The sequence below is a fragment of the Hemibagrus wyckioides genome, linkage group LG22, assembly GCF_019097595.1.
Source record: "Hemibagrus wyckioides isolate EC202008001 linkage group LG22, SWU_Hwy_1.0, whole genome shotgun sequence".
Classification (NCBI taxonomy): domain Eukaryota; kingdom Metazoa; phylum Chordata; class Actinopteri; order Siluriformes; family Bagridae; genus Hemibagrus; species Hemibagrus wyckioides.
In genome coordinates, this window is record NC_080731.1 from 11495321 (window position 1) to 11521523 (window position 26203).

At 37.5% G+C, this 26203-nt stretch overlaps 3 protein-coding genes across 5 annotated transcripts; 1 reads left to right on the forward strand and 2 right to left on the reverse strand.

The window, feature by feature from the left end:
• Positions 1-20: 20 nt before the first annotated feature.
• lcn15 (lipocalin 15) lies at positions 21-4517 on the reverse strand. Of its 2 annotated transcripts, XM_058375398.1 has the most exons (8): positions 4335-4517; positions 4003-4075; positions 2584-2719; positions 2224-2300; positions 1971-2081; positions 1779-1880; positions 1380-1404; positions 21-1292 (listed from the first exon to the last, which is right to left on the reverse strand). In XM_058375398.1, exons 1-8 carry the CDS (start codon positions 4431-4433, stop codon positions 1268-1270), a joined length of 648 nt encoding a protein of 215 aa, XP_058231381.1. In that variant the 5' UTR covers positions 4434-4517; the 3' UTR covers positions 21-1267. The 2 variants fall into 2 exon arrangements, with proteins under 2 accessions (XP_058231381.1, XP_058231382.1); XM_058375399.1 differs by lacking the exon at positions 4003-4075 and having other exon boundaries at positions 2584-2726; positions 4335-4508.
• Positions 4518-5184: 667 nt separating this feature from the next.
• On the reverse strand, positions 5185-14401 carry slc2a8 (solute carrier family 2 member 8). The gene is made up of 10 exons (XM_058375397.1): positions 14146-14401; positions 12787-12949; positions 11946-12152; positions 10255-10354; positions 9296-9507; positions 8894-9043; positions 8402-8510; positions 8118-8294; positions 7629-7774; positions 5185-5895 (listed from the first exon to the last, which is right to left on the reverse strand). Exons 1-10 carry the CDS (start codon positions 14235-14237, stop codon positions 5749-5751), a joined length of 1503 nt encoding a protein of 500 aa, XP_058231380.1. The 5' UTR covers positions 14238-14401; the 3' UTR covers positions 5185-5748.
• A 270-nt stretch (positions 14402-14671) lies between these two features.
• On the forward strand, positions 14672-24285 carry LOC131343021 (tetratricopeptide repeat protein 16). Of its 2 annotated transcripts, XM_058374368.1 has the most exons (13): positions 14672-14896; positions 15947-16089; positions 16170-16260; positions 16352-16495; positions 16721-16821; positions 17092-17221; positions 17331-17545; positions 19430-19707; positions 19991-20132; positions 20709-20874; positions 23012-23148; positions 23277-23427; positions 23689-24285. In XM_058374368.1, exons 1-13 carry the CDS (start codon positions 14873-14875, stop codon positions 23851-23853), a joined length of 1887 nt encoding a protein of 628 aa, XP_058230351.1. In that variant the 5' UTR covers positions 14672-14872; the 3' UTR covers positions 23854-24285. The 2 variants fall into 2 exon arrangements, with proteins under 2 accessions (XP_058230351.1, XP_058230352.1); XM_058374369.1 differs by lacking the exons at positions 19430-19707; positions 19991-20132; positions 20709-20874; ... (1 more) ...; positions 23277-23427; positions 23689-24285 and adding an exon at positions 18143-19323.
• Positions 24286-26203: the final 1918 nt, after the last annotated feature.

Sequence of the window (26203 nt, forward strand, 5' to 3'; positions counted from 1 at the left end):
AAGGTCATATTACACACACGTCATTTCATGTGCACTTTAATCATAACCACAGCCCATATACATGCATTTATTAGACATTTATTACGCGTTTAGCCTTTGTGTTAAACCACATGTTCTGCTTGTATTAAATCAATAAAATGTCGCATTCACTCATATTATCACTTTAGAACTTAAAGAAACACAGTAACAAAACAGGATGCATGGCAAAGATGTGTGACTGTGTGTGTGTGTGTGTGTGTGTGTGTGTAGGCTATAGGTAGGATTAGAAATAAGAAAGACTGGGACATGTGGTAACATTACCTTTAAGGTTCACATTTACAGTTATGTATCGTAGTATTATACGTTAGAGAAAAGTGCAAGTAAAAAAGAGCTATCTAATATTTCTCATTTTGACATTATTATAACAAACGCAAGCTCGTTAAGCCTAGTTCTAGACATAATATTCAAGCTTGAAATGAATTAAAACATCAGGAAATAGTCTAATAAAGAGAAATATTAGTTACATTTGCTTCTACAGGTTCTTAACTGATTATCTAGTATAATATCTTTGCAGTGTAAAGAACATATCATTTTTTAGCATCAATAAAATAAAAAGGGGTCATTTTGAATTGAGCCAAAAATAAGGGTTAATAAAACCAATCAGCTTAAGTATTTATCTGGGAAAACTTTGACAGAATTAATCTGATGTATGCTCAAACCCAACCAATAAACAGAAAAATAAGCCTGTGGCTGCAAACTTGGCAAGTCCACAGAAAAACAGGAGACTTGGCAACCCTGGTAAATTCCGCCTCAAGAAATAGAAGAAAAAGTCATGATAATGTCTTATTTTCTCATGTACTTTTGTTTCTTATGATGTATGAGGCTCAGACCATCAAAGGTTAAAACAGCTGGACAGTGTTAACTCTGTGACCTCGCCGAATCTGCCTAGAGCACTTTACTACACTGACCTCTGCTGTGAAAAAGAAATATCACAGGCTACACATGAAATGGTGCAGTATTTTTTTTTTTTACTAGTTGTAAATGATAATAGCAAATAAGAAATTCCATAACTTTACAGAATTAACAGTATATAACTGCTTCAGTCTGTTACTACTTGGAATGTACTGTACATAAGAGAAATAAACATGATTAGAAAATAACGACAAGGTTGCACAGAATTTTTCTTTACCAAACTGGATAACATCTGGATAACAGTCCTATTTAAACTACTTCACTGCTACAAGGTCAGCTGAACCGATGACCAACGAAAGGGCGAACATGGTCTCTTCTAGTCCAGCAATTCGGTCATATTACTGCAGGTAGAAAGTTTTAGTATCATTAAGCTCTGAAGTCACATATAAAATATTGTAAATCAGTTATATGAGTCATTTGATCCTTACCTTGACTCTGGAAGAGGGCATGGGTCTATAACACAATAAAATATTGGTCACAATGGATTTCCACATTACATTTTACATTACATTTCATAACAGCGAGAGATAAATGTGTAGGACGGCATTAGAATAATTACTACGAAATCTCTGTTCTGTTCTAGCGAAGGTTCAAACTTTCCTTTTAACCCTACTGAATATTATCTTTCAGGACATATAACATGCAACATAGCATAACATGACATGCACTATCAACAACTATGAACTAGACTCTATCTCTATCATAATGTTTATTCTCTCTGTACAGCATTATATTTGCTCGGTAAACATCACAAGGCCTGCAAACAGACGCCCCACACAAATCACGGTCTAATGTCTTATTTACTTTTCGCTCTGCATCAAACTCACCCACAATAGCTGGTGTAGCGATGGCCTCCTCAGGAAACCCAATAGACAAGGCAAATGATCTAAAATGTTCTACCACCTCCGGCCTGAGTTCTGGCTTTCGTCCTAATGCATACATAGAGGATTGACAAAAGCTATCACCATGTCAAAATGTTTAGGTATAACTTTAATTCCCCAGAAACTTGATGAGCTCACCATAGAGAGCCAGCTGAGTGTAGTCTTTGTTCATGTCCTTATATTTCAGGACGAGTCCATAGTCAGTGTAGTTCGTCTCCACCACTGTAATGTCCTTTTCAATCTTGTGCCCTTACAATAAATAACATATAATAATAAAGAAAACTGTTCTGCACATAAGATCACCACTTTTCTTTCAGTCTTTCTATGTGGCATTAAATATTTTAGGAAGACTGTGTGGGTTATCATCACATACAGTAAAAACAGGACTTACGTTGACTGAAATAAGTGAAAACTCCAGGAAGCTCTGTCTTCTCATATGCATACAAACTTAGATCACATGTCTTTTGGCTAAGGGCAGAAAGATGACACTATAAAGTCATTTTGGTTTAAATAGCATGAATAATAAATCAAAAGGCATTCAATGAATAATTTAGGCTTGGGTTCTTCCAAAACTTTTTGAAACAGGTATGCTATGTACGTTTCTACATAGCACCAAAAATAAATAAAAAAAACCCATGAAGCCTTAGAGCTCTGTATATGTACATGGATTAGTTAAAGGTTTAGCTAAAAATGATAATATTATTGGTTTAAAATAGCTTGGTACCCATGCTGAAAAAAGTAGGAACTGTACCTATTCATGGTCCACATGGTAAGGTTGGCTCCTCCATTTTCATTAGCAATCAGTTGACCTTTTGAGATTAGCATTTTGCTTCTGTATTTAATAACTATTGGGTGGTCATAGGCAAAGCCAACACGAAACCATTCACCTGTAAACTAACAATAAGGTTAACAACTGTTAGAGCAAGTATATGCAATATGCATAAGGAGGTGATGACTACACCAGAGTTTAGCAATAGCTTTAGATTCCACACAGGAGAAATGACATCAATGCAAATGAAATCAGCAGCAGAGAAAGCAGGCATGGTCTGAGTTTGTCCTGGTTTTGGTTTTGAGAGAGGTATGGTCTAAAACGGTCTTAGATGCATTATGGGCTGCTTTCTTTATTGAACTATTGAATAAGAACACATTCCTGTTACTGCTGATGTTCAGAATGTTGTCAATGAGTGGAGTTTGTACAAAGGTAAGGTTTATGCTGAATGTCACCAGTGTAGTATTGAAAGAGTAATGAAAGACTTCAACAATATATAATATATTTAAACAGAAGTGGCACACAGACTCTGCATTTTTTATATAATGAAATGAGAATGTTAAAGCCCCCGGAGTCAGTTGAGTATTTCCTAATTTGGTATATTAAACCAAACCAGTTAGGGATAAATGGGTAACTGAGTGCAAATGATAACTTATATAAATAATATTATTTCTTAAAATTTTATTTACCGCAGCCTGATAGTAACTGGTGATGTGACGTAGCAAGAGAGATTAATTAAATAGGAAAGTAATAGGAAAGAGAACAGAAAGACAAGCCTTGGCATTGTGGCGTCCGTCTGTCCGTCTGTCCGTCCGCCCGCCCGCCCACCCACCCACCCACCCACCCACCCACCCATCCATCCACCCATCCATCCATCCATCCATCCATCCATCCATCCATCTATCTATCTATCTATCTATCTATCTATCTATCTATCTATCTATCTATCTATCTATCTAAGGATGTCAGAAATGTGATTGGGATTAACAGGATTGAGAACATTAAAGCACTTTGTAAAATTAACACACAAGGATTTGGGCTAAGAGCATAGATACATAATTTGATCATCTCTGAGTAGTTGAGAAGTTCAGTTGTGTGCCAGAACAACTAGATGATAAACACTGAATTAAAGAGAGCCAAGATATATAGGATAAAAGGGATTGTAGAAGCGATTTTTATACTTTTATACAACTAGATGACACAGGCTTGATTTACCACAATAACCAGAAATGAAATAAATCTCAAATGTATTGTTTGTTAAGTTACGCATACATATACATGAGTAGTAACACATATTGCCTGGAATTACAGCTCAGAGATTAAAGAGATTTAGATGCAAGGTATCAAAATAGATGGATAGCTGAGTTCAGTGAGTTAATCTCATTATTGTGAATTACATACAGGCCTCTGCCAGAGTGACAAGGTTTACAGATGCAGCTAAAGTCCAAGAGGGTTGTTTGATCAAGTGCTGAATCTGTTGGTAAAATGTTATTTGATTTAACATGACTTATTGAAGCTTGCTTGTAAAGTCATTCAACATTTTCACAAATGTCTCTCCAGTTTAGTGCTTGAGTAGAAAATACTACTACTTCATACATTTAATTGGGGATATTACAAACTTATACTATTTTATGATTTTATCATTATTACTATAATGAACTTTCTCTGTATGTTGCACTCATTAAATATACAAAATTTATGTCTTCTCTTCATTTTGTGCATATTTGACTCACCCTTTCGAGGTCAAAATCTGCCTGGGGCAGAATATCAGAGGAGTTGAATGAGTGCGTCCATAGCACTATGCTGCTCAGAACCGCCACAGCCAGCAACATGTTAAACTGTAATCCAGACTCTGTCTGTGTGTTCAAAAGCAAACCTCAGGCTGCAAAACTGTGAATGCTCTTCCAGGAACCTGGGGGCCTTATGTAGACAGCCAACAGTGGGAAGTGTTCATGATTTATGGCAGGCCAAGCCCCCATACTCAAGCGCATACATGACTCCCAACCCAGTAAAAAGGGAAATCTAGTAACAGCACATTCCCTGAAATAATTAAAAGATAACTGTGCTACAGAAGTTTATTATCAGGTCTTCTGGACTGCTTTTATGATTCTCTGGACAAGATTCAAACATGTTTTGAAAATAAGGACAAGCAAATAGTAGGCACAATGGTGTCTAGATCATATTTATGAGATGTGAAACCAGGCTAAAATGTCATGGGGGGGGGGAAATCTGAAAATAACAAACCACGTGTCACATGGCTACAAAACAGATGTGTAAAAGTGGGACAAGCTCTGTGAAATCTCACAAAAGGAACTAGCACCCATTTCTTAAGACTCTAAAATGATAGAATATTGTTTTTGTAACTACTATAGAGTAATTACAATTTGAAAGGGTTTTATAGTAATACTTTCTGTCCTTTACAATATAGCTAATATTTTATTATTTAGTCCGAAATGTGCGGTGATCATAGTATGTGGCTGAAAATTTTATTTTACAAAACATAATTGTCAATTTGTCGCAAAAATGGGAATTTATTCAATGTAACCTTGCCAAACATATATTAAAAAACTGTACACAGATGCATAGAGTTTGGATTAGTTTACTCAAATACAAACAAATAACAAAAACAAACAACAAAATATTGGGAAAGATTGTTACCACAAGGCATTATTTACACATGTATTAAAGTATAGCATTAGTTCATTAGTAGTTGGAGGAACATTAGCTTATTAAACCCACAATTCTGCCATGTTATTTACTGTACCTTCATCTGATGTTTCACAGAACTTAACCCTCATGAAAAGTTGAGAGTTAGTGTAGCATAACGTTTTAAACAAGTGCCATTTTGTAAAGATCCCTGAAGCAGATAAACATCAGAAGATATAAATCTGATGATATTACACTTTAATAGAGCAAGTGCATTTATTATCAAAACAAATAAAAGTAGAAATGTAAGCCGTGGTACAGCTGTACTAAGGGATTTTTCAATATTCCCCGTATTAGCACCTTCTTTAGAAAGACAAGTTTAAAAATAGTTCCCATTAGTTTCCATTCTATTCGTCTTTGGAGACAAGAAATCAAGTTTCAGAAATCCACCGATGTCCAAAATGTTTACTTTGGTGCTAGCAGTGAGTAAAGAGTCTTCATTTAGTGAGAGTGAGTTCCTTTAAAATGTGACTGAATCTCTTCCAGTGTTTTGCCTTTAGTCTCCGGGACAAAGAAGACAGTGAAGATGACATTGAGGGCACAGATACACGAGAACATCCAGAACGTCCCTGCACTGGTTATGAGATCCTGTAAGGATTACAACATAACTATTATAAGTTAAATATTTTCTCCAAAACCTTTCTTTCAACAACCACATTAGGTGGGGTGTTTCCCAAATGATGAACAATCAGGACACAGATTAAGCCTCGTCTTTAGCTTACAGACGTTATTACCTACAACAACAATAATGGCTGCTCATTAAATCAAAGCAGTGTTGATCTCTGGAATCTGAGTGATCAGAAAGTGTTGATTAATTCTCTGACAACATCTCTGACAGTAGCACAGGTTACGATTCAAATCACACTCCATTAAAAGTCATCTGGATTACAAATGATGCATACAGATTGTTACAGCACAATATTATTTTTGCAAAGACGCTCTTAAACATTCTCAAAGTCAAAATTGACTGGTTTTCAGTAGAACTTGCTTGCATATGTATTTAACCCCTTCAGGTACTTGGTAGAACTATCTTTTCCTGCAATATCAGCTTCAAATCTGTTCTTAGCAGCTTTGCACACTTTAGCAGTGATTTCTGCCAATTCTTACTGACAGATCTGCTCTAGGTTCTTCACTTTGTTTGTGGATTGCAATTTTCAAACAGTGCCACAGATTCTCAATGTGATTCAGATCTGGACTTTGACTTGGTCACTGTAGAACATTCACCTTTTTGTTTCTATGCTGCTTTGGCCTTGTTTTAGGCCTTGTTTGCTTTAGTTTGTTTAAAGACTAAAAGCAGTTTCTCTTGTAGGTTTCCCCAGTATTTTCGCTCCATCTATTCTCCAATCAAGTTTGAAAAGAAGCTGATGATGAAATGTTTCCCCACAGTACTGATGGTGCCACCACCATATCTCACTGTAGGGATGTTAATTGGCCGACATTAGGGCTTTGAACACATAGAGCTTTGAAACATGCCCAGATACAGTATCAGTACCTTGGTCCCATGATAACAAAAACACATCTTCACTATGTGCTTTTAAATGGCTCATATGGCTTGTGCAGGGGTTTCCTTCTAGTCACTGTGGTTTCCTCTAATTAGTCTATGTCTTGTTGTGAAGGAGTTTTGAAGGTAATGTCAAGGTAGTGCTTGAGTGGTATGATGCAGCTTCCAGTTCTGATCCAAAAGGGCTTACGAGGTTGTCCAACCTATTGGATATAACCTTAAATCTGATTTCTAAGTTATACAATTCTATTACCTTATCTTTAACTTCTTTAGAATGCTTCTTAGCCTTTATAGTTAGGTTTTCTCTTCAGATTTTCTTCTAAATACTTATTGTGATCTGCTGTAGGAGAAGATGGGCTTATAATAAAATAAAAAAAAAAAAAAATACTGATTGGAGGAATAATGCCAAAAAATCTGCCAAATTCCAGGGGGTTTGAATACTTTTACAAGCCACAGAACATTAAAATCTCATTCACAGGAAGTTGTACACTATACATAATCTAAGACAGAAAATACATAGATTAAAAATATGAGCATATTTAACAAAGAAAAAATGCAATCATTTATATGATGAAAATTTCTATAGGGAGTACATTTGTTTTCTGAAGCTTACTTGAGGAGTAAATAAGGAATGTCTGCAGAAGAATATTACACTTTGGGATTTGCTGCTATATGGAAAAACATTTGGGATGCTATTGGTCACTGATTGTAAAAGCATGCCTAATTATATATTGTTCATTTTTAATAGTCCTTACTTAATACCCTAAGATTAAGCTACTTATTTTTTTTTTTTGTTTTAACATGAAGAGACACTCTTTACCGTGATATTCTGGAAGGTTTTGGTGACGATGAAGGCGCAGGTCCAGTTAGTGAGTACACACACAGCACTTCCGAGCCCTCGAACTTTGGTGGGAAAAATCTCAGACATCACGAGCCATGGTATAGGCCCCCAACCCAGTGCAAAACCTGATAAAAACATACATTAAAAACAAACAGAAATGTCTTTTGGTGCCTAGTATTTAGACTGCAGATTCACAATTTCAAATATATGCGTAAAGAATGTAATGTGTTTTAAGAATTGTGTTGTGAGAAAAAGTGTGAACATTAATTGAGTCCTACAATTCAATTTAGCAATAACAGTCATAAGACTGACAATCTGAATACATTAATGAATTAATAAAGATGTGCTGAAAACCGCAATTACACCGACCAGGCATAACATTACGTATGACCACCTGCCTAATATTGTGATGGTCCCTCTGTTCCTGCCAACATATGTTTTTTTGTCACCTAAGAAAGTTCTGATTACCTGTTATAAAAATGCCCATGCTAGTAAGTGCGAGCCAGGACAGATCAGCATGTGCCGCTTCACTGACTGCATCCTGGGCTTCCATGATTGTGCTGAACAGCGTGGCGTTACTGTGCTTTGTCACAGACAACTTGAAATAAATACCAAACGTTGCTTCACTCACACACATGGCAACACCTGAACAGCAAAGTGGAGATGAGGAAATGAGTAGATGTTTGTGGAACAGACATATGAAAGTGTAAAAGTATCAGCATATGAATAAAGGGAAGTATAAAAAGACTGACCTGACAGGATGAGCAGAACTTTTCTTCCTGCTCGATCCATGATTAGAGCAGCGACTGCTGTGAAGATCACCTGAGTGGCTCCTACAATCACTGACGCAACATTGCCATTCTGAGACAAAACAAACGTAGCATTAGATTGGAGTTTTTAACATTAATTATGATGATAATGAGCGGTTTTTTTTAAACATAGACCCCAAAATATAAATCCTAGACTGGAAGTCACAAATAAGAAAACAGTGGGATGTATAGAGAGGGCCCCTGAACTGGGTCATTAATAAAAAGCTGCAAAAGACCTTAATCTTAATCAGTATAAAATTCTCAACACCAGTCATTTGCCTCTTTATAGTGATCTAATATACTCCAACAACAACTATCCATTTGCTCTTGTGAGGCTTAAAGATGCTAAATTTGGTTTAGTTTGATAAGAAATACAGCTCGGATACTAATGAATATCAGATACAGATTATTCAGAGCTTGATTCAAAATTCCTACCTGGAAGTGAGCTTGTTCAAATATAGTTTCTGCATAGAACATGATGGCGTTGATGCCTGTAAACTGCTGCAAGAGCATCATCATGATGCCCACTCCTAAAGGTTTAAACACACCAGGGTCTTTCAGATCAGCCAGACTGAGACTTCCGTCCTGGAATTAAACAGAAATGTGTTTGTAATATGTCTACTATACAGTCAAAAGTATCTGGACACAAGACAGTCATTTGTGTGTGTTTTGAACATTTAGTCCCCCTTTGCTGTTACAATAACCTTCAATCTGTGCACTAACAAGACCGTTTACACACAATATTGAATCTGTTACAGGTTCGTCACTTATGTCTTGTACAAGGAAGAACAAATCTGATCATATAAATGCTTTAAAAATGAGACCACATGACGAGACCTCATATCGAGAGGCTGCTTCTATCCTGGCACATTCCCACTCGACTGGCGTGTCTTGTCCTCTAAGGAAGCGCAGTGCGTCTTCTGCTTCTCTCCTCTTCCCCCGAGACAGCAGGTAGCGTGGAGTCTCTGGCATAAAGCACATACACACCAGCATCAGCGTAGGGGGAATGGAGGAGGTGACGGCCAGCCATCCCCAGTCCAGGAACAGACCTGAAACCAACATTATCAAATGATTAGTACTGTTTAGAGACACGATTCTCTTGGATTTCACAGTCACCTCTTTGGTTTGATACTTTTGATATGAAATGAGTTTGTAAGGTCCTCTGAATTGTTTTGAACACTGTTGCTGGCATCATAACTTAATAGTAATATTTAACCATAAACCAGTGTCAGATTAATCATGTCTTCACTTCTCAAAATATCTGTGCCAGTTTCCTTCAGAATTTTGAAAGAGCAGGCACCATGCGAATGATTTTATTAAACAGACTAAATCTAATCAAAGAAATCCCTGCTATAAATATATACTTGTTTATAGCTGCATTCTGATCGATTTTAGGGTGAAATGTCATTTTAAGGACACAGACAAGACAATGTTCCTAACAGAGCTCGCTCAGTCTGCTTGGTTAATGACATACGGATGGTGAAAGACGCAGCACAATCTGGTACACACTAACTCTATTATAAAAGAGCAGGCAGAAGACTACAGCAGAAGCTAAATGATAAATGAAAAGCAAGACTGTGTATGATGCATTTTCACTTCTAGCGAAATCACTGTAATGTTTATGAATGATTGAAGCTAAGTTATATTTCTTGACGACAATACTAAATTTAACATTTTTCCTTTTAATATCTTTTTAATAATCCAGATTTATGTGACACTGTAATTCTAGATCCCTTGAAGATTGTCATTTGCATGAGAATGTGTACTGAGCGTAAAAAAAACCCCAATACTGATACCAGTAACATAGGCTCCCATGATTCCGATCACCACCATGAGCTGCACACAGGAGCCCATTGTTCCTCGTACACGCTCATGAGATGTTTCTGAGATGTAGAGCTAGAGGAGCAAAACATACACAAAATGGTGAAATTCCCTACTAATAACTCTGATTCAACATCATGCTGAAATTTCACAAGACTAGCGTTATGATTTATGAAGGTATTATAACGCTTATATAAAGTCAGCAATACTCCAAATTGAAGGCTTACATCAAACTCATTATACACATTCTTTTTAAAAACTTCAAATACAAGTGAAATTACACAGAGATATAAAATAATCCAATTTCATTATTTCGGTTATTCAGTTAGAGGGTGACTATGTCATAAAGTGTACACAGTGGCCTTGTTATGAGCAGTGTAGCTGGTTTAAAGGTCTCTCTGGTGTGTCAACAGACTGCTGGAAATGCTTTAGGACTCATCACACACTCCGGTGCTCTATCTGAATAAACTTTAAGCCCTGACAGTTTACTGTGCTATGTTTTTATTTTACAACTGACTTTGATTGTTTAAGTGTATTTCCAGTATGTGTTGCATTTAATTTTAATTTCATTATTGTCTGCAGAAGACTAGTGTCAGGTTGTATATGGGCATGTGACCTTGTGAGAATGCGGAGCAATATTCAAAAGGATAGTACAGATATAGAACAGTTTATCACCATTGTAGATATGTTTTGTATCAGCCCACACACACACATAGATACACTATATTGCCAAAAGTTTTGGGACACCCAGGGGTTGGGATTAGCCCCTTAGTTCCAGTGAAAGGAACTCTTAATGCTTCAGTATACCAAGACATTTTGGACAATTTCATGCTTCTGATTTTATGGGAACAGTTTGGGGATAACCCCTTCCTGTTCTAACATGACTGCACACCAGTGCACAAAGGAAGCTCCATAAAGACATGGATGAGTGAGTTTGGTGTGGAGGAACTTCACAGAGTCCTGACCTCAACCTGATAGAACACCTCTGGGATGAATTAGAGGGTAGACTGTGGGCCAGGCCAAAACTGGGACGTCTGCCTTTACATGCACATGAATTTAATATGGAGTTGGCCCGCCCTTTGCAGCTATAACAGCTTCAAATCCTCTGGGAAGGCTTTCCACAAGGTTTAGGAATGTGTTTATGGGAATCTTTGACCATTCCTCTTGAACCACGTTTGTGAGGTCAGACACTGATAATGGACGAGAAGGTCCGGCTCGCAGTCTTCACTCTATAGTGGACATTTGTGCACATATGTCTGAATTCTGTACAAATTAAGTAAAAGTATATGTTAAACACTTGAACACATTAATGTAATTGCACAAAACATGAGAAACAGGATGTCTCTTTCATCAGCTGTGCCCTAAAGTGCTTTTCTGAAGCTGTAGCAGGTAAAAACCAGTTGATATTAATTGATTATATATAAGCCAAGGGCCTTATCATCTCAGGAATATTTGTGTGTGCTTTTGTATGTATGTGTACAGCAGTAGTAGTATTAAAGATATAAATAAAATAAAATTGAGATAACCAAAATGAAATATAATTTAGCAATTTAAATGCGATTTTATCTGCACCTCTTACCTTTTTCTTTAGATACGTTTGCAATTTGCTCGGAATTATACTTGATTAGATTAAGCATTGACAAATATCAAACACAGTCAGACTTACAGGCACAACAAGAGATGTAACTCCACTGGCTACACCGGTAAGCACCCGTCCCACATACAGCATCCAGTGGTTTTGAGCAGCAATGATGATGGTGAAACCGAAAATGAATGGCAAAGCACAAAACATGAGACTCAGCTTCCGGCCAATCTTATCCACCACCCAGCCTCCCAGCAGACCTCCGAGACCGGCTCCAATCGTCACCACAGACTGCAAAAGATAAAAAGTCAACTATTAAAGCTCCTACCTGATGCTGAAATGCTCTGTTTTGAGACACAAAACCAAATGTTATACACAATTCTTGCAACTATACTATTGTTTATTCATATCACGTGTTACAGATACCAATTAAACTTAGAGGAGGAGTGGAAAATGCTGCTGCATCATTAATAAGATGATTGCCTAGATATTAATGGACTTTCCAGATCCTAGATCTGGGCTGAAGAAAGTTCTGAACTCAACTAAATACAATATTATACATTATTTCCCAAAATAAAATTCCTATTTTGTTATCGTCAGTGACAGTTACTACTCAAACTTTCAGGATCATACAGCTAGATGGCTCACTCTTATAACTCTATACACTTTCCTATTAGTTTCAGTTACTTACTTATCCAATAGTATTTAAGGAATTATATTTTAATTACAATAATATACTGAATAATTAGTTTAATAGTTTACTAAAGGATTATTAATTAAATGCAGGATAACTACTGTTCTCAGGCTAGATATTGTTGTTCAAGATGTCAAGCAGGAAATGAAAACATGTCAACACTTGGTCAACTATGCTGTTGACACTGCGCCTTAGCCTCATAGTTTTGACAGTTTGTTTTTTTTTTTTTACCCCAAACCACGAAGCTTCTTCAACAGTAAGTCTGAGCCTTGGGTCAGGGATTCGCTGCAGATCTGGTATAGCAGGAGAGCTGTAGCCAAGCACGAAGCCAAAGCTGAGCGGACCAAGAACAGCTGCAAACGTGGCCATGTACAGCTTCCCATTTTTCACTTTGCTTAAAAAACAACAACAACAAAAAAGAATGTTTTAGAAGATGAAAACATTGACAAAGGTCATGCTGCTTGATAGATCTTGTATTAAAAGAGAGTAAAAGATCCATAGTATCTAACTGAGTACAATTCTTTCATGTCTGCCCAGTTACCAGTATCTCCCAGAACTACTCTGGGTTGAACTTTAAAAAATGTAAACCTGTCCTTCACAACATACAACCTTCAGGCATAACATTATGACTACTGACAGGTGAAGTGGATAACACTGATTATCTCCTCATCACGGCACCTGTTAGTGGGTGGGATATATTAGGCAGCAAGTGAACATTTTAATGTCTTAGAAGCAGGAAAAATGGGCAAGCGTAAGGATTTGAGCGAGTTTGACAAGGGCCAAATTGTGATGTCTAGACGACTGGATCAGAGCATCTCCAAAACTGCAGCTCTTGTGGGGTGTTCCCGGTCTGCAGTGGTCAGTATCTATCAACAGTGGTCCAAGGAAGGAACAGTGGTGAACCGGCAACAGGGTCATGGGCGGCCAAGGCTCACTGATGCACATGTGTAGCGAAGACTGACCCGCGTGATCTCATCCAACAAACAAGCTACTGTTGCTTGTTTACTGTTGCTTGTTACTGTTGCAAAGAAGTTAATGCTGGTTCTGATAGAAAGGTGTCAGAATACACAGTGCATGATGGGTCAGGGCTGTTTTAGCAGCAAAAGGGGAACCAACACAATATTGGGCAGGTGGTCATAAAGTTATGCCTGGATAGTGTATGCATCTGTATTTGACCGGAAATGTAAGTGATTCATATCCTTTATGGTTTGTAAATACATTTTTACTGCATTAGCTTACAATGAACTCCTAGATGAACTGAAGCACGTAATACTGAATAACAGAAGAATGTCAGGGTGAAGAAAGAAATTGTCAATTATCGTAAATACCAATAAATAAATGGTATTTAAGATGTTGATTACGTTAAAGAAAAACACGTGAAACATATTATAGGCATATATATATATATTACATATATAACAAATATTATAGTAACAACTTAAAGGAGAGTAGAGTCTTGGATTCTTGATACAAACTAAACTAGACGTGAATTATAGCTTATTAAAAACAAAAGCCAAATCAGCTGATAGTATGGAATGAATTAATGATTGATGCTATTTCCAAAAAAAAAAATATGTAAAGACTCCTTACTCCAGATAGGCATCAGTTTCGGACCTGTCCTCTGCTCCCTGTTCAGTAACCTCCTCTGCCAGAAGAGGCCTCGACTCCTCTTCATGATTCATTGCAGATCTGAAAAGTTTATTTTATTTTAGTAAACTGCCCTTAAACATTACAGCAAAAAGATTCCCCTCGCGTCCTAACCCTATTTGATCTGATCATATCCCGTGTGTCCAAGAACAGAGCTTTGTCAGGTGATGGACATACCGACAACAAACTGACTTCCGCCTTGACTTTCAAAGTAAAAGCACAGCAAGCAAACGACAAAGTGACTCCTTTAAGCCAGCGATTCTTATGTGCAAAACGATTCTTTTTAGGATTTTGATTCTTTATTCATTTGGGCTTTTAAAGAATAGATGTCCAGAAAAATACACTAAAAAAAATTTTTTTTTTTGAGTTATTAATGTTGCTAAAGATTTAAGAAAGAAAATTCTTATTCAATTTTAGGCTAATGATTCACTTTAAAAGATTCATTCGAAATGATTCAGTTGCTCGCATTCTTCAGTTCCCATAGCTACTATGTTTCTGAAAGTGAGGGAAAGGATTTTATTAACAGGTTTTTATTTAGGTGTGGAAAAAAATATAATCTGTCAGTTTAAAACTATAGCCCCAGATACACAATGGGAACAGATCTCTATTTATGAAGATTTTCTCCAAATAATAATCAAATTTAATAAAATAAGGCGAATGCTCAGGAAACATGAGTTCGAAAAACCTGTGCGAGGTTTGTATAAACAAATTGTGTACTGTGTAAATTTATTATAACTATTTTATAACAATAGCAAACGTACATGGGTTTAGAATGAAGTTTTATGTGATAATACAAGAGCTAAAACAAACCGGATATTTCTATAAGGTGTACTATGGTAGAGGGCTGTTTGTTTATTTTTTTGTGTGTTTTTCTTCCGTGTCTCCTGTAAGAGGTTTGGGGGGAAAAGAGGATTTCTGTTTTACAATTTATCTGAAATGGATTTATATTTAGTAAGATGGTATTAAGACTGATATTTAGTATCAGTATCAGCTTGATATCTTTAGAAAATACTGGGAATCAGAGGGGAAAAAGAAAGAGTCTAATTTTATAGGAGTAAACTGACATGCTATTACAACATACAAAAAAGTGGGATTATGCTATTTCTGTTATACACTATATTGCCAAAAGTTTTGGGACGCCCTTCCAAGTAATTGAATTCAGGGGTGGTGCTCGGCCCCTTAGTTCCAGTCAAAGGAACTCTTAATGTTTCAGCATACAAAGACATTCTGGACAATTTCATGCTCCCAACTTTGTGGGAACAGTTTGGGGATGACCCCTTCCTGTTCCAACATGACTGTACACCAGACCAACCAGGCCAACTCCATATTACATTCATGTGCATGTATAGCTAGACGACCTAGTTTTGTAACAGCTCACAGTCTACGCTCTAATTCATCCCAAAGGTGTTCTATCAGGTTGAGGTGCAGGCCAGTCAAGTTCATCCACACCAAACTCGCTCATCCATGTCTTTATGGACGTTGCGGGGTCATCCCCAAACTGTTCCCACAAAGTTGGGAGCATGAAAATATCCAAAATTTCTTGGTATGCTGAAGCATTAAGAGTTCCTTTCACTGGAACTAAGTGGCCAAGCCCAACCCCTGAATTCAATGATTTGGAGGGGTGTCCTAAAACTTTTGGAAATATAGATTGAGTTCAATTTTATTTTATCCTAAAGATTTACAGATCCTTTTACTTAACTGTATAAAATCCAGTGTAAAATGTTTATTTCTTAACTTGTCTAAGATGGATGACTCAAAGAAATCAGAGCCAAAATGCCCATCTTCTCAACAACATGCACTCCAGAAACTCTTTTCAGAGACTTCAGAGGTCAAGCAGAGCAGACATTTGTGTGGTGACCTTATCATAAAGGACAAAGCAAATACTCAGTAACCTTTTTTGTTTTTAAAGTTATTTTACAGCATTTCCAGTGATACAAGTATATTGACTTGGCTTGTGTGTTTTGCAGTTATCAAGCAGGTATAAAGGCTGTAGATCAGCTAGAGTTTGAGAGGGCTGTCATTTGCTTCACAAAAGCCATAACACTACAAACAGAACAGGTAGAAACAAGACTGTAATAAGTACTAATACAGTCAAACTGAATATTCAGAGAAGTGTACATAATTACCTCTGATATATTTTCCCGTGAAGACTCAGCTTTATGTAGCGAGAGCAGAGGCCTATCTTCAGCTGTGCGACTTCAAGTCTGCAGCCCTCGATTATAAGCATGCCTGCAACCTGGAACCACAGAAAAAGGCCCATTTTCATCGCCTTGCCTTTGTTTATTACCTGCAGGTAACTATAATGGTTTCATGGTCTAATATAGTAAAGCATAATATAATATTGAATCATGTAAGTGCCAGATGTAGAATAATTTATGATGTTTAGTATTAATCTGAATAAAAAAATTTATCTAGATATGAAATTAGCTTTAAACGTTTATGATAACATCTCCGATCTCAACATTGTCTAGACATTCAAGTTAAGATTTAAGCTCGGATGTGTTCTTTATACCAACAGGGCCAGTGTTATTGTGACCGGGGAATGTTCCTTGAGGCTTTGCAGTCTTTTGCTAAGGCAGTTGAACTGAAGCCTGACTTTAGACCTTATCACATGAGAAGGTTTGTACACCTCTGTTGCCATCTGTTGCTAAATCTTTAAGTACTGATTCAGTTAAACCTAGACATCTGACTTTCTTTGTGATGTTAATCTCACCCACCAGAAGGGGGAGCTGTAAGTCTATTAAAGATTTCTCCGTTACAGTTGTTCTGAGCCTCCATTTAGGTCCTCTATCTTCATCCTAAAATGGGAGAAAAGTGAAATTTGGTGTGTACGTTGTACTTGGTGTATCATCATGTCATAAATAAAACTCTCCATAAATCTCTCCGTAGCTTGGCATGTCTGACCGCACTGGGTCGTTACTCTGACGCTATGCGACTGGTCACTAACTGGCTCGAGAGTGAAACTCCATCAGCCGACCTCTTCACGCTTAGAGCACGTTTACACCACCAACTCAGACAGGTCAAATCTCTCACTTCATTACATAAAAAGAAAAGTTTAAAAATGAAGCAACAAAAATGAAAAGCTTCTGTGTTACGAAGTTCATCTAAAGGTGACTGCTTCTCCTCAGCCCATGCTATGTTACTATGACCTAAAGTCGGCTCTGAAGCTTAATCCGAGCTGTCCGGAGGCGCGGGCCTTGCTGGAGATGATGGAGCAGGGAGCCGAGCGCGCTCGCCAGCAGGCAGTGACTAAAGCTGTGGAGGGAGAGCTGTCTGATGCCCTGGCAAAGATTACCACAGCTCTAGAGCTGAACCCTGAAAATGCGCAACATTACCTTTTTAGGTGAGGTGATACTAGCGCACAGTTTTAGTTGGGTGAGCCAAATGTTTTGCTGCCATGTTATTTTAGAATGAGAATATGGTGTACACAGCTAAGCCCTTCTTCACCATCAAAGGAACAGATCACAAGATCACAGGCTTGTATAGTCTAGCATCACAGAAAAGAAAGTTTATCTTTAATTTAGTGTTCCCGTCAACATTTTATCGTGGATGTTGATGAACAAGTGATTGTATGCTTATTGCAATTTATTTTTTATAATTTACACCCCTACGTTGTTGCATTCTTGATTCTTATTGGTCAGAAAGTATTACATTGGTAAGAGCAAATGTGACAGCACCAGCTGCAGTTCAAAACAGGGGTTTATATTAATGCATTCATTGTAAAATATTATCGTTTCATGGTTTCAGCTATAATCGCCCCAGAAATAAGACAAAGAAAGTAATAAAGACTGATAAACTAATACTTTCATTATTAAAAAAACAAACGTTTGATATGGTGAAGGTTTTATCAGGAGATATGTACACTATATTGCCAAAAGTATTCGCTCACCTGCCTTGACTCGCATATGAACTTAAGTGACATCCCATTCCTAATCCATAGGGTTCAATATGACGTCAGTCCACCCTTTGCAGCTATAACAGCTTCAACTCTTCTGGGAAGGCTGTCCACAAGGTTTAGGAGTGTGTTTATGGGAATTTTTGACCATTCTTCCAGAAGCACATTTGTGAGGTCACACACTGACTTTGGACGAGAAGGCCTGGCTCTCAGTCTCCGCTCTAATTCATCCCAAAGGTGTTCTATCGGGTTGAGGTCAGGACTCTGTGCAGGCCAGTCAAGTTCATCCACACCAGACTCTGTCATCCATGTCTTTATGGACCTTGCTTTGTGCACTGGTGCACAGTCATGTTGGAAGAGGAAGGGGCCAGCTCCAAACTGTTCCCACAATGTTGGGAGCATGGAATTGTCCAAAATGTCTTGGTATGCTGAAGCATTCAGAGTTCCTTTCACTGGAACTAAGGGGCCAAGCCCAGCTCCTGAAAAACAACCCCACACCATAATCCCCCCTCCACCAAACTTTACACTTGGCACAATGCAGTCAGACAAGAACCGTTCTCCTGGCAACCGCCAAACCCAGACTCGTCCATCAGATTGCCAGATGGAGAAGCGCGATTCGTCACTCCAGAGAACGCGTCTCCACTGCTCTAGAGTCCAGTGGCGGCGTGCTTTACACCACTGCATCCGACGCTTTGCATTGCACTTGGTGATGTATGGCTTGGATGCAGCTGCTCGGCCATGGAAACCCATTCCATGAAGCTCTCTGCGCACTGTTCTTGAGCTAATCTGAAGGCCACATGAAGTTTGGAGGTCTGTAGCGATTGACTCTGCAGAAAGTTGGTGATCTCTTCGCACTATGCGCCTCAGCATCCGCTGACCCCGCTCCGTCAGTTTACGTGGCCTACCACTTCCTGGCTGAGTTGCTGTCGTTCCCAAACACTTCCACGTTCTTATAATACAGCTGACAGTTGACTGTGGAATATTTAGGAAATTTCACGACTGGATTTGTTGCACAGGTGGCATCCTATCACAGTTCCACGCTGGAATTCACTGAGCTCCTGAGAGCGACCCATTCTTTCACAAATGTTTGTAAAAACAGTCTGCATGCCTAGGTGCTTGATTTTATACACCTGTGGCCATGGAAGTGATTGGAACACCTGATTCTGATTATTTGGATGGGTGAGCGAATACTTTTGGCAATATAGTGTATGAAAAGTATATAAGTAACACTATAATTTTAGTGGCAAGTCTACAATATGGAGGGTTTTGTAACCCTATTTTTTCTTATCATTAAATTCAGTACTCCCTTTCAGCAAATATATCTCTTTACAGAGGGATACTGTACCGCAGACTGAAAGATTTCACTGCTGCTATAGAGGATCTGATGCTTGCTGTGGAGTTCTGTGATGATGGAGCAAAACATCCCGAGGGGGAAAAGCCCGAGGAGTCTAAGGATCTGGAACAAGATGCTCATGTCCAACTAGTGCTCGCTTACAATGATTTCGCGGTCCAGTGCTTCACCCAAGGCTTCTACAGCGAGGCCACCATGCTTCTCACGAAAGCCATCCATGAGCAGAGAGATGAGAGTGGGCTCTTTATTAACCGAGGAGGTATGAGTAGGGGTGTGGGTTTAGCGACTTTAGGCTTTATACATTATATATTGGAAGTGGGTTTTTATTTTCATTTCAACCAGTAGGAAATTTATATTTGGTGTGTTTTACAATATATTCCATTTAAATGTAAGAGTGGATCAACTATACATTACAACATAATCCAATTTGATTATTTATAGGTATTTTAGAAATTAGTCTCTTTTATTTACTTAAGATCGAGTTCACCTCCCAAAACCATTGCTCAATTTGTATACCCATAACCATATTTCTTTTACTTCAGACTGTTTCTTTAGGCAGAAGGAGTGGCTTTTTGCCCTGGCTGACTACCAGCAGGCTGAGGAGTTGGACCCCAAAAATACAGCCATTTGCCTTCGTTTGGCTGTTATTCACAACACACTGGGCCTGCACAGTTATGAGAACCTGTAAGTTTACCTGATATAATGAAGTTTTGCACAGGTCATCTTAAACATGGTGATACTAACTTGGTTCTTAACATTAAAAAAAGGCTCTTTATTACTGTACTGTTCAATTCTCTGTATTGTCTGAAGGTATGGGTTAAATTTCAGTAATAGCAGCAGTAGTGTGGGTGAAATCAAGTTTCTATTAATGCACTCACTCGAATACTTTATCATTTATATTCTAACAGCTGATTCAATAGGGACTTGTATGGTTGATTCCATATAAACAGATTATGTAATGGTGATTTTCTGTGAATATAGATTTAGTTAGCCCCCAGTGTCAGGCTGGTGGCAGGTAAAATTATAGGGATTGCAAATTGTTGTGCTGTAAGAGGAATAAAAGACTTTTGGAAAATCATCAACTTCGTGGTAGTAACGTCTCATGCCACGCTGTTGTTGACAGTATACCCAGGCAAGTTGCATTTATTATTTAAAGGGCATGTTAGTATTGAGAACCTATTGAACTATTATACGCAGACTATATATTCAACACTGCACTTATTATGGCACTTACAGTTTATTCTTATGTAATGTACTTAGGAATTTTCAGGACGCAGCAGACAAGTTTTCTCTGGCCATCAAGTACAACCCTGGTGTATCTCAGTACTATGGGAATCGGGTTAAGGCTCTCTTCAAGCTGCAGCGTATGGAGGAAGCCACACAGGATGCTGTCAGTGCTCTCATCTTAGACCCTGCTAATGATGAGGCAAGTTCATCTGCACTTGTTCATCCAAGCAGAATGAAGGGTAATATTGTAAATTGAAGAACACTGTCTGTAATTGGCCAGTGGCACAACTGCATGTGGAAGAAAAAACTTCATTTACATTTTTTCCAAATCAAATAACAACTGGCAAAAGGCTTAAGGGTCTAAAAGTGGCAAGTGTGGTATGAGTGGGATCTGAACCACAGAAGGTGGGCACATAGGAGCATTAAAAGTCTACACATCCCTTTTGAAATTGCAGGATAAATGAAATCAGATCTTGTTCCACCTTTAATGTGATATAGCAACCAACAAGATTTACTGAAACGCCAGTAGAAACATTTTATGGAAAAAGAAATATAGAAGAAAAACTTGCACACCTTTTTATAGTGGGGTATGTGGCTTTGCTCAGAATTAACCATACAAAAATAAGACAATCCTTATCCTATCACACTAAGGACACCATACCCACAGTGAAGCATGGTGATGGCAGCTTCATGCTCTGCTCCAAAAACCTATATTTTGGCACAGAATCTGCATGCCTCCTGTGGAATGACATGAAGAGGGCTGTGTAAAGAAGATCTCCATGCAGTTTAAAGGATCTGGAGCATATTTGTAAGGAAGAGTGGAATAAACTTGCCAAATCATGATGTGCTAAAATTATGTAAAATGACTGAGTGCTATATTATAATGAAAAGGTAATACAGGTATTATTTATTATTTATAGGTATAATTTAAGGGCTATAAACACCAATGCAACCAGAATTTCTCAGTTTTTGTCCTTTAAAATGTTTCTTTTTCACTTGAATTAAATTGTTGTCATATATTTTTGTGAACGTTTTACTATTTACATAGCGAAAAACTGCAATTTTAACAGGAACGTGTGTCTTTTTTATGTTCACTGTATATACAATGAATTTACTGTATCTAACAGTCTACCATTACATGGGACAGGAAGTGTATATTTAAGTTCACATATTTTTCATTTATTAATTTGTTTAAGTTCTTTAAAGACAGACTGATCAATTAAACAAATATTGCTCTTTGTGGGTAAGACTAATGACCCATTGCTCAAGGGCTTAGTGGGATTTGACCACACCACTAAGATACCCACATGTGCACTGATCAGTACTTAAACCTTTAATCCCATTGTGTCTGTTTAAGTCTCATCTTCAGAATTCTGTCCATAGTTTTTATATCTCTGGAAAAGTTTAAAAAGCATCAAACTGAAGCATTTTTAAGAATTTGTTTAGATGCTCCTGTATACTTGAGGATTCATCGTGCAATGGTCTCCTCATCATCAATAAAAACAAGCAATACAGTTTCACAGGCAGTCAAACTGCTGATGTCACCATGCTTCACAAATAAGGTGGTATGCTTTGGATCACAATCATTTTCTTTTTTCCCGTCCAGACTTTCCTCATTCCATCACTCGGGTACAGATAAATCTTTGTCTCATCTATCCATAATATTTTGTTCCAAAACCCAACAGGTTTTTATGTATTTTTTTTTTTTTTTTCAAATGACAGACTGGCCTTTTTATTCATAAGGCTTAATATTTTGGCTGTGTGGCCTTTAAGGCTTAATGTTTTGGCTATGTATATAAGTGATTTATTGTGATTTTCCAGCCTTAAAAAGGTCTGCTTTACTTTAGTCCTTATGTTGAAAGACAACATAAATAGAATCCAGATTCAAGCTCCACATCTAGAAGCAATGCTGGACCTTCATTTATTTCTCTTGTGTGAGGGCTATAAGGAGCCAAATGCTAATTTACTTATGGTCCTTTGAAAGAAGAACTACAGTACAGTATATGGAAAGTATGGTTCATCCAATTGAAATGTTCTTAAATTAAGTTGCCATTTTGTATTTTGACTTCAAAGAAATTGCTGGATCTCAAAGTAAGTATAGAGCCAAATGTCACTGTCCAATTATATATGAACTGTAAATAAAAAATTTTTTTTTTGAGTACTGGCATGATGTGAAGTGTTATGTGAACGTATATTATTAAACACACTGAAAAGTAAGATGGAGCATTCTTGGTTAATAGAATGGAAAAAATAGAAAATGAAAGCAAGCCTTATGCAGATGAAATGTGTATCAAATGTGTTATGTGGTGTGTGTTATTCTGAATGTCTGTGGTCAGCTCGTCCCTCTGCTGCTCAGACTTTTCCCAGGCTGCTCTCTGTCAGATGTCATATCCAGTGGCATGGCTCAAACAGTCAAAGCTCAGCTGATGGAGCGGATCCAGACCTGGAAACTAGCAAGCTTTCCTGTGTCAAGGTGGGAAACGGATTTCTTTGGTTTACATGAGCATATTCACACTTAACTCACAGAATTGTTTCTGTATTCTGTGCCACCGTGGCATAATTCGTTGTGGTTACCTGTAACTGCTGCCTCCGCATTTCCAGACTCTCCAATAAGCTTGAGAGGACAGTCCTCAGACACGACACTGACAGCCAGGCGAAAACAGACTCTGTAAGTGCCTCAAGCAGAGAGGATGTGGAGGGGAGATTTCAACCTGTTGAATACACGCAAGATCCGGTCAGGAGCAAGGAACAGGTATTCCAACTTAATGACCAGCCTTTCATCTAATTGTCTGAAATGGAAATTAAATAAACACTTCCTGTTTCTAGTCAGGAGCACAGGTGTATTGTTAAATAATATTTGTGTTGCTTGTTGAATATTTGTGCAAAGATGAGAAAATATAACCATTTGTTTAAAATAACTAACCCTGTAATTGTATCATATTACATAAAATAGCATATTTTTTTTAAAAATTAAGCTGTGTATATTAATGATAACCACAGTTTTTTTTACAAGGTGAGTGACGTAGTGAAGAAGCTCCTGCATCAGAGGCAGTCTCTAAGTTACACTGGACCTCGCATTGCCCCGCTTTGCATCACACACCACTCGGAGCCGGCAGCTCGCACTTCTAAACCTCCATACTCCTGGAGGAACTTTGGAGGCTTGGGCCTTAACTGCTAACCACATGTCTGAAAGTAGAAATAAAGTTATACTGGCCCTCATGAATTGTCTAATGAGTCTTATGCACGAGTTTAACCTGAAACACAGAGTAAGAGTCTTAGAGTCTTGTTGTGTGTTGGTGGTTATATTTTATTTAGTTTGAACTGCAGTATAAAAGGATTATAACATTCTAATTGAAAAGTAATTAACAATCTTACATGTATGTAATCTGTAAAGTGTAGGTTAGGCTGAAACACAGTGCGTCACTTCCCTAAAAAGGTAACACAGAGAGGCCTACAAACGCGGCCACAATGGACTGCATCATGTCTCATAGTCTTTTACTATTGGGTGTATGCTTATAAATGTTTGAGGTTCATTGTTCTATGTCTTTTGCTTAAGTAACTCTGTTTGCATGTCACAAATGATGAACATAATTAATAAATGATCTTATCTTCTTATCCTGCAACTGTCACTGTCTTTGTTGCCTGACAACATGTAGGAAATAAAATAACAAGAAGTAGTGTCATAGTGTGTCCACCCCAAAGACATCCTGAACATCCTATGTGTGTATATATATATATATATATATATATATATATATATATATATATATATATATATATATATATATGTATATGTATATATATGTATATATATGTATATATATATATATATATATATATATATATGTATATATATATATATGTATATATATATATATGTATATATATATATATATATATGTATATGTATATATATATATATATGTATATATATGTATATATATATATGTATATATATATATATATATATATATATATATATATATGTATATATATATATATATATATATATACACACACACACATCAATCAGGCATAACATGATAGCACTGAGAGGTGAAGTGAATAACACTGATTATCTCCTCATCATGGCACCTGTTAGTGGGTGGGATATATTAGACAGCAAGTGAACAAGTTGATGTGTTAGAAGCAGGAAAAATGGACAAGTGTAAGGATTTGAGCGAGTTTGACAAGGGCTAAATTGTGATGGCTAGACCATTGGATCAGAGCATCTCCAAAACTGCAGCTCTTATGGGGTTTTCCCGGTCTGCAGTGGTCAGTATCTATCAAAAGTGGTCCAAGGAAGGAACAGTGGTGAACCGGGGACAGGGTCATGGGTGGCCAAGGCTCATTGATGCACGTGGGAAGAGAAGGCTGGCCCGTGTGATCCGATCCAACAGACGAGCTACTGTTGCTCAAATTGCTGAAGACGTTAATGCTGGTTCTGATAGAAAAGTGTCAGAATACACAGCGCATGAGGGGTCAGGGCTGTTTTGGCAGCAAAAGGGGGACCAACACAATATTAGGCAGGTGGTCATAATGTTATGCCTGGTCCGCCCAGGGAAACAAATGCACATTGATGCTCACACACAAATGCTCACTCCAAAAAAAAAAAAAAAAAACAGGGAATTTTTGTGGAAATTCTTACTTTTTCTCTTGTTGATGGAGAAGATTTCGAATGACAGCCGGAACGGTGGTCATCACAGGTGGAATCATAGCTGCGGTCATCTTACTGACTATTGTTACGGTGCTGTGTTGCTGTAGGCTGCAGGTAAACAAACATTTTTCCACTAAAAGTTTGCTACTGCTGGGTAAATAAATCTAGAAAGTAGCTGTAACTAAGCTCATTATAAAAATAGAAATAAAATTATAGGCCTATTAACTAGAAGAAAACGAAACATTGTGTATTAAAGCTGCAGACACCATGTTTTCTGACAGACATTTAAATTGTGATAGCAATTGTGATAGGATCTGCCTGAGATTCCCAAAACATACCAAGTCTACTATTCACTACTTCATATAGGTTTTATGTTGACATTTAATATGGTAGCCTGGGATTTGCGTGTATGTTTTATGGTTATGTAACATTGTTTTGACCAAAAATTATTCAGGGTATCCTTTGGTACCCAGTCAGAAATATAGATTGTAAATATTTGTATATGTATATGTACACAGTTGTTCCCTCCTCTGCCTCTCTTTTTTCCTCTCTTCTTAATTTAATATGCCAGAACAACTCATCTAGTCATAATACTGAAACACCACAAAAAGCAAAGTCCTGTGTCCTGAAGGTGCCTGAAGTTTCCCATGGTGAAAAAGTTGCTGACTGTTACCAAGTGCTGACCGTCAATACTTTGTTTATTAACAGCATGTTTTTAATTAGTTTATTATTAGTATTAGATTAGGTGGAGCATCCGCCATACAAATTTCTATGAATGAGCTCTTTTTACTCGGAACAATTATGTTAAAATTAGAATACTATAGACAAAATAAAGCAGTTCATTGCAGTATAACTCTCCATATCCTGTAAC

Excerpts from the sequence above, each read along its gene's own strand:
- lcn15 (XM_058375398.1), bottom strand. The coding sequence starts at position 4,433 with ATGTTGCTGGCTGTGGCGGTTCTGAGCAGCATAGTGCTATGGACGCAC. Across the intron at positions 4,076-4,334 it reads CAGATTTTGACCTCGAAAGG|ATTCAGCACTTGATCAAACA; the intron begins GTGAGTCAAATA and ends TTTTACCAACAG. Across the intron at positions 1,881-1,970 it reads CACTCAGCTGGCTCTCTATG|GACGAAAGCCAGAACTCAGG; the intron begins GTGAGCTCATCA and ends TGTATGCATTAG.
- LOC131343021 (XM_058374368.1), top strand. The coding sequence starts at position 14,873 with ATGAGTTCGAAAAACCTGTGCGAG. Across the intron at positions 16,496-16,720 it reads CCTTTGTTTATTACCTGCAG|GGCCAGTGTTATTGTGACCG; the intron begins GTAACTATAATG and ends TTATACCAACAG. Across the intron at positions 17,222-17,330 it reads TACACCACCAACTCAGACAG|CCCATGCTATGTTACTATGA; the intron begins GTCAAATCTCTC and ends GCTTCTCCTCAG.
- slc2a8 (XM_058375397.1), bottom strand. The coding sequence starts at position 14,237 with ATGAATCATGAAGAGGAGTCGAGGCCTCTTCTGGCAGAGGAGGTTACT. Across the intron at positions 9,508-10,254 it reads CATGGGAGCCTATGTTACTG|GTCTGTTCCTGGACTGGGGA; the intron begins GTATCAGTATTG and ends TGTTGGTTTCAG. Across the intron at positions 9,044-9,295 it reads AAGCAGCCTCTCGATATGAG|GACGGAAGTCTCAGTCTGGC; the intron begins GTCTCGTCATGT and ends GTTTAATTCCAG.